This window comes from Rissa tridactyla, chromosome 18 (assembly GCF_028500815.1).
Source record: "Rissa tridactyla isolate bRisTri1 chromosome 18, bRisTri1.patW.cur.20221130, whole genome shotgun sequence".
Taxonomy (NCBI): domain Eukaryota; kingdom Metazoa; phylum Chordata; class Aves; order Charadriiformes; family Laridae; genus Rissa; species Rissa tridactyla.
In genome coordinates this window covers 2095283-2102208 of record NC_071483.1, presented here as the reverse complement: position 1 = coordinate 2102208, position 6926 = coordinate 2095283, and the positions used below count along the sequence as shown (strand labels likewise).

At 52.3% G+C, this 6926-nt stretch overlaps 1 protein-coding gene across 4 annotated transcripts; it reads left to right on the top strand.

Moving 5' to 3' along the window:
- Nucleotides 1-655: 655 nt before the first annotated feature.
- Nucleotides 656-6689, top strand: TRAPPC3 (trafficking protein particle complex subunit 3). Of its 4 annotated transcripts, none has more exons than XM_054223861.1 (5): nucleotides 656-763; nucleotides 3445-3542; nucleotides 3770-3869; nucleotides 4119-4349; nucleotides 4949-6689. In XM_054223861.1, the coding sequence occupies exons 1-5, from the start codon at nucleotides 722-724 to the stop codon at nucleotides 5066-5068; spliced, it is 591 nt and encodes a 196-aa protein (XP_054079836.1). In that variant the 5' UTR covers nucleotides 656-721; the 3' UTR covers nucleotides 5069-6689. The 4 variants fall into 4 exon arrangements, with proteins under 4 accessions (XP_054079836.1, XP_054079837.1, XP_054079839.1 ...); XM_054223862.1 differs by having other exon boundaries at nucleotides 705-763; nucleotides 4119-4301; XM_054223864.1 differs by lacking the exon at nucleotides 656-763 and adding an exon at nucleotides 918-1273.
- Nucleotides 6690-6926: the final 237 nt, after the last annotated feature.

The following is a 6926-nucleotide window of genomic DNA, read 5'->3' as shown; positions in this document are numbered from 1 at the left end:
CTGGGCAGGGCCCAAAGCGAGAGCCCCATCCCTGCAACGTCCAAGGCCGGGCGGGATGTGGGGGTTCTGTGCAGCCTGGCCTGGCGGGAGGTGCCCCTGCCCAGGGCAGGGGGTGGAACTGGATGACCTTTAAGGTTCCTTCCAACCCGAACCGTTCCATGATTCTATCCGTTGTTCATCCAGCAAAACCCCCCTCACTGCCACCAGCGGGGCTGGCGTCCCTCTGCAGGCCCGGCCCTCCCCGGGCATCTCTCGCGGGCAGCAGCACCGCCGACACCGCTGCGGGCTGGGCCCTGCTCCCGGCAGGCACCCAGAGGAGCGGGGGGAGCCGGAACCGGGCCCGGGGGAAGCGCCCGCGGCGGCCCCGGGAACGGCGGGTCGTGCGCGGACCCCGGCGCAGAGACCGGCCCGGCGGCGCCCCCTGGCGGCGAAGCGCCACCCCTGGCCCCGCCTATCCCCGCGGTCAGGTGACCCTCCCCGCACGCCGGGATTTGTAGGCGCCTCTCCGTCACGTGAGGCGGGGTAGACCCACCACCTCCCCTGTCACGGCGCCGCGCATGCGCGCCGAGGGCGGGCGCGTTGCACTCTGGGGGCTGTAGTTCGCCGTCGCGGGTGAGGCGGGGCCGGCGGAGCGGCGCGGACTGCGAGTCCCGGCGTGCCCCGCGGCGTGGCGGGTGCGAGAGGCGGCGGGGCCGGGCCGGGCGGGCGGCGGCCGGGCAGGATGTCGCGCCAGGCCGGCCGCGGCACCGAGAGCAAGAAAATGGTAACCGCGGGGCCGCGGCGCCCGAGGGTCCGGGCGGACCCCGGCGCGGGGGGTGCGGAAGAGGCGGAGGCCCGGCGCTGAGGGGGCGGCCTGCGGCAGGGCCCGGCGCCGCCCGCCGCTGGGCCGCGCTGCCCGCCCGGCTTGGCGGGGGATGATCGGCGGGACCGGGCCCTCCGCCTGCCCCAGAGGCCCGAGGCGCGGAGCGGGGGGCTCGGTGCGAGCCGCACCGTGGGAGCTGCGGGGCCCGCCACCGCCCGGGAACGGGCGCGGCCTAAAGCCTCCGGTCCCCGCTGATGTCAGCTGCGGGGCAGGGCGGGGAGCGCCCGGTGCGGCGGGGCCGGGGTCAGGGATCGGGCAGGAGCGGGACAGAACGCAGACGCTTCTCCTCTCTCCCCGGTCCCGCGTTACCCGTCCGGCCGAGCGGAGAAACGGGGGAGGGAGAACGAAACTGCAGAGCCGAGGTCGGGCTCTGGGCCACGCCGGAGCGAACCAGCTCATTTCTCGTGCGATGTCAGTATTTGCAAGCAAGTAGTAAAAAATAAAACCTGTTTTTTCCTCCCTCCTTGGCCGTGTTGACGGGCTGGTTGTGGCTCAGCGGCGGCCAGGCAGCTGCTCCTGCCCCCTCCGCACCACCAGGGGTTCAGCTCCTTAAATACGGTGATTTTTATTTAAGGAATTGGTGTTACTTCATTAGGATTCTGACATTTTTGTAGCCACACAATGGTTACGTAGTGTTGAGACTACACAGTAGTCTGCAATATGCAAAAAAAAATATGGAAAAGTACTGGGCACTTAATTCCATTAGATTGACTGAAAATTAAGAGTTCATTTACAAATATGAACGTAGAAGTTTGCCTTGTTATAACAGTTTAAAGTTACCTGAATAGCAGTGTCGCAGGCAATAACCACGACCAACACTGGGTTTGCAGACTTTGGGGCTGATAAGAGCAGGTGACGGCGTCATGGCTTTGTACAGTAAATGACAACACCTTGGACCGGTAACAGCTGGATTTCCTCCATCCATTCACCCCTACTTTCTCTGGCTGCCAAGCCCTGTCTTTACTAAAATTACTGAAATCCTTAAAAATAGCCTAACCTTTTTTGCATGTTTGTTAAATTCTCTGCCAAACGTCTGACTCTGCCACTTGAGCTACAGGAGACTTCCGCCTTGTCGGTTGCTCTTGAGTGATGTGAACTTGTGCAACCTTTATCTTTCCAAGACAAAAGCAGAATTGTAAGTAAAGAAACCAAAGAATGTACCAATTCTTTAGATCTAAAATTGGGCAAAAGTACCGAGGGGTCTCACTGGTTCTCTTACAATGACAAGGTGGAATTCCCTGTGTCTTCTAACAAAGCAGATTTCTATTTGTTGAATGTTGCCGTTTGGGATTGATTCCTCCTTGTGTTTGTCTTGCTTTCTGTAATCTTGAAGTGCGATCAGTGTTGTCACTTAACTCTGATGTTGTCTCTTTTCCCTTCCTTTCTGCCTGCCTGCTGCTTTCATTCTGTAGTATTGGTATTTGCCATTCATTTCACCTTCTGCATCTATGCATCTCATGGTAGGTGATAGGCTTTTAATCTGGGATTAGTCTCTCTGTAATGTTTCTGAATGCTAAAACTGAAAGCAGAAATAAATGATGATGGTTTATTTGTTCCTGAAAACACTTCAGGTTCTGTGGAAAGCTAAAGCCTGTTGTAGCTTTTTGTTTTGCAGCCTTTAATGACTGGTCTGGCTTAACGGCTCCCAGGAAAATGCACTTTGACGTAGTTGCTTCAAGTTGAGGATCTGGTGAGAGGGATGGCTGGGGGAGGAGACTCTTCCCTCGGTGTTTTTCTGCAAATCAGGCAACAGTGCAAAGAAAGCCGAGTAACTTTGATCCTAGCCAGGCACAGAAAGAGGATGTGCACAACACAGATCTGCTGACCCGACCTGAAATCATCCTTGCTGTTCCTCTTCTGGGTATGAGGAGCTGATTTTAATGTATGAAGCAAATTATGTGCTTAGATAACTTTCTAGGCACCAGATGAGTCTTGTTTTTTCTTGGTGGCAGAATGTAATAAATCTGAATGGACAAGCATTTTTTGTCCCCTTGAAAGGAGCAGAAGTGGAGCCTAACGAGTGTTGCCTGTTTGCAGAGCGTTCATGAAACACAGATAACGGCAGCTTGAGCCAGTTTGCATCTCTAGGTCAGTGGTCGAAATAAATTCAGGTCGCCGTCAGCTGCACGTTTAGCCATCCGGGAGGTGGTCGGTGGCACACAAAATGACCTGGAGGTGTCATTGCAGTTATCTGGGGATGTGCTTGTTACAGCAGAGAAATGCTAATTGGCAGCTGACAGGAGTTGCCAAGAATGGCTACAGGGGGGCAGCAGCCTCCTGGTTTGCCTCTTCAGGTCAGATTCCGGACCTATTAATGGGAAGTGCTTTGTTTGTGGAGAGAGGGAGACAAAGAAAGTGCTCAGTCGTTCCTAGTCAAAGAGAATTTCTCTTTCTAAGGAGACTGAAGTTGCCTTGCCAAAATATGAATGGGGATCTCTCCTTATTAAGCAGCACATTCCTTTGAGACAGCAGGTTTCTGTTCCCCCTCTCCAGGCCGATGGAAGCAGCGCTGGACACAGATGCGGCAGTGCTCAGTCAGTTTTCTCTTCTGCTTGTACTAAATCCTTTTTGCCTCTGTCTAGAACTCGGAGCTCTTCACGCTGACGTACGGCGCTCTGGTCACCCAGCTGTGCAAGGACTACGAGAATGACGAGGACGTCAACAAGCAGCTTGACAAAATGTAAGTGGATCTGCTGCAGCGGAGCCTTGTAGGAGCTCGGGTTCACAGTGTGGCACGGCTGGGTGCTGCCCTAAGAATAAAAGCCTGGCAGACTGAATTTTATTTAATACTGATATTTCTCAGATTTAAATTTTTTTTCTCCGCTCTTTTCTTTTATAAATGTTGGATGTCTTTCTAAAGCTACACATTTCCCACTCTGTAGCTGTTGTTCTTTTGTACATTCACAGGGGTTACAACATCGGTGTTCGGCTCATAGAAGACTTTCTGGCCCGGTCCAATGTCGGAAGGTGCCATGATTTCCGTGAAACTGCAGATGTTATTGCAAAGGTAGTTGTCAAAGCACAGCTTTGTCCAGTTTTGCGTGTGAGGATAGAGTCTTTGCTACTCGCAGGACTGTTCTGAGAGTTTGACTGCGGTTTTGGGGAGGAAAAAGAATTAGATCTCTGACTACTGATGACCGGTGGGAAATGGGAGAAAGGAATGGTGTTTTCAAAACCCTTTAGTAACTTGATAAAGACCAAAGCCGTGCTGTTGCTTCATGGGACGTGTTCTTGTTCATACTGTTTGACGTAACAGATAGCATTTAAAATGTACCTGGGCATCACCCCGAGCATCACCAACTGGAGTCCTGGAGGCGATGAGTTCTCCCTGATCTTGGAAAATAACCCCTTGGTGGACTTTGTTGAGCTCCCTGACAACCACTCGTCTCTCATCTATTCCAACCTGTTGTGTGGAGTGCTGCGAGGTGCCCTGGAAATGGTGAGCCAAGGTCTCTCTTCCAGTGAGACAGAAATAAGAACAACCAAGGTATCAGCACATACTTTATTGTCTAGTCTGTGTTTGCTTTGGATGTGAAATCCGTTCCCAGAAGAGCAGAGCTACAGGAGCGCTCGGCTGCTGTGAGTCCCAGAGTTCCTGACCAAGCCCCTTCCTCTTGTGGCCCAAGTAGAGGCACTAGTATCTCCTTGAATTTTTATGAAGCTTCAAAATCTTCACTTTATCACTGCTGTGAGCCCTAGTTGGGAATTTGCTGGAACAAGAGAACAGCTGTGTCTCCAATTTAGGAGTCTGTATTTAGGCTTGATTGTCTTGCTTAGCTGAAATTTTTGAGGAGCATGTGTGGAGCAGCAGGACGCATAGCCCAGCACGAAGCTGGCCCTGATCTCTGCAGGGAGTACTGGTTACACTGTGGGAGGTACATTTGCCAAGGAAAGGTGCCTGCTGTCTACCCTGTAGGCCACGGTGTACAAGGAGGGTGTGATCCTGAAAAATAGCGAGTGCTTCTGTAGAGCTCTGCATTTGTGTGTCATGCCCTCAGAGTCCTTAAACTCGGTCTTCACAGTCAGGCAGGTCCTAGAGAAGCGGCTGTTGGAGGGAGGTAACAGCTCTTCTTTCCTCTTCCCTAGGTTCAGATGGCCGTAGATGTAAAATTTGTCCAGGACACACTGAAGGGTGACAGCGTCACAGAAATTAGAATGAAGTTCATCAGGCGGATTGAAGACAATCTTCCAGCTGGTGAAGAGTGAATCGCAACCCAGTCTCCCTTTGGGACTGGAGGGGACCAGCTGGTTTTGGCCATTAGCTTTCGTCACAGATCTGTAGGGATAGAGCGCTTTCGTCACAGATCTGTAGGGATCTAGCGCCCCTGTACATTCAGACTGACTGACTGTTTAAGATGTAATTATATTCTTCTACTGTTACTTCCATCTTCTGTAGAAGACAGTTGTCCAGTTGCTGTTTATTTCACAGGTTCATTCTGATGCTTTTTCATAAGGTGATGTCTTTTTCGTATTACCCTGGGGACTCTTTCTACGCTCAGTTTCTAATTGTGACATTTGGTTGTGCGAGAACTACTGCTCAGACTCCAGAAAAGCTCCAGTCTGTTCAAATCTGAATCCGTGTTCTCTTACCAGAATTGGAGACCAGGCTGTGAGAGCTCACTGATTTACTGTTAAACGCTGTCCTTAAAAAGAGGGGCTTAAATTTCATTTGGAGATAAGTGCATAGTATTTCTGTAGACCAAACTGGCTTCCTGCATTTGATTCTGAAATTACTAGTAAAATGTGAGCTTGATACAAAAGGGTGACTTGGGAGATCCATTTGAGTGTTGGCACCCGGTCGGTTCCTTTTGTGGGAGAGCAGCGGCGTCACCAGCACGGGCAGATTCAGGAGGTCGGTGTGGCTGGGGCCATTCTGCAGTTTCTCTTCCCCCAGCAGTCTTGTGGCTCTCCTCTCATAAGGGGAGGATGGTGAAATTGCAGTGGAGCAGCAGTAAATAATTTAAATGGAGAAAAGGAAAGAGAGGGTAAAATGCCATCGGTGGTCTGCAGCGGGTCCAGCCCAGGGGCCGCGGGGCAAGTCCACAGAATGAAAAGCCAAACTCAAGACTAACGAGTGGGCGGTGATCAATGTGTTTCAGCGGGTAGAGCCTGTTGCCCTGTTAACGGTCTATAAACACTGCGCAGCGCGGAGGATGTGCCGGGGTGTATTCTCACAGATGTTTAGGCTACAACAGAATTTCCCGTGTTACTTGAATTGGCAAGCTCTGGCAGTCTGTAGCACCCGCTGTTGATTAAAATAAATACACAAAGTAGTATTAGATCTCAAAAAGCAAGATATTGGAAAATCAACTTCCTCTGCCATCCCGGTTATCCAGAAAACGCAGTCAGACGTTCAGTTCTCAAATCACTTTACATAGCATGAAGGCACAGATCCACAGAGATAATTAGGAGCTTCAGGTCGATGCTTTCACTCACGCCCACGGCAGCTGGCGGCTCCGATACCTTTGTAGGTTTATGCCTGAGTGTAAGGTGAGAGAGAACGGTGCTGCTTGTGCTGCCGCTCGTTTTGCTTCTCTGGACACTGGTGGCTCTCCCCGTCCCTTTTTTTGCCCAAATGAGCCCCTTTGGTGGGAGGGTTGGGGTGCCTGGTGTGATGCGTGTCCTGCGAAGGGGCAGAGAGGAGCTGTAAAAGCAGCCGAAGAATGACATGGAGGAGCAGCGGTGGCTGATGGGTTTTGGAGGCAGAGGTGCTGCGTGGCCATGTCACAGAGATGAAAAAGATCTGTCATTTCTCATTGTTGACCATTATAATTCATTTTAAGGCTGCATTTTAAAAGCGATTGCATTAAAAGAATCCCGGTGTCAACTCTTTGGTTTCCTCTTCCTTTGGCGACGCAGCGGCGAGCGGCGTGGGCTCGGCGCCCTGCAGGGTGGCAGGGTGACGGCAGCGCCGCACCAGGAATGTCTGACGGCCGGCGTGCCTGAAAGCTGCTGCACGAAGGGAACCTGCCCAGTATTCAGCGCACGGAGGGATTGTGGCGGGGGGTGGGACTCGGGGGCTGATGCAGTCAATGTTTGCTTGTTCGAGGACTGGTCTTTTCCT

Coding starts and splice junctions, on each gene's coding strand:
- TRAPPC3 (XM_054223861.1), top strand. CDS start 722: ATGTCGCGCCAGGCCGGCCGCGGCACCGAGAGCAAGAAAATG. Junction 3,870..4,118: donor CTGCAGATGTTATTGCAAAG/GTAGTTGTCAAA, acceptor TTGACGTAACAG/ATAGCATTTAAAATGTACCT. Junction 4,350..4,948: donor CAGAAATAAGAACAACCAAG/GTATCAGCACAT, acceptor CCTCTTCCCTAG/GTTCAGATGGCCGTAGATGT.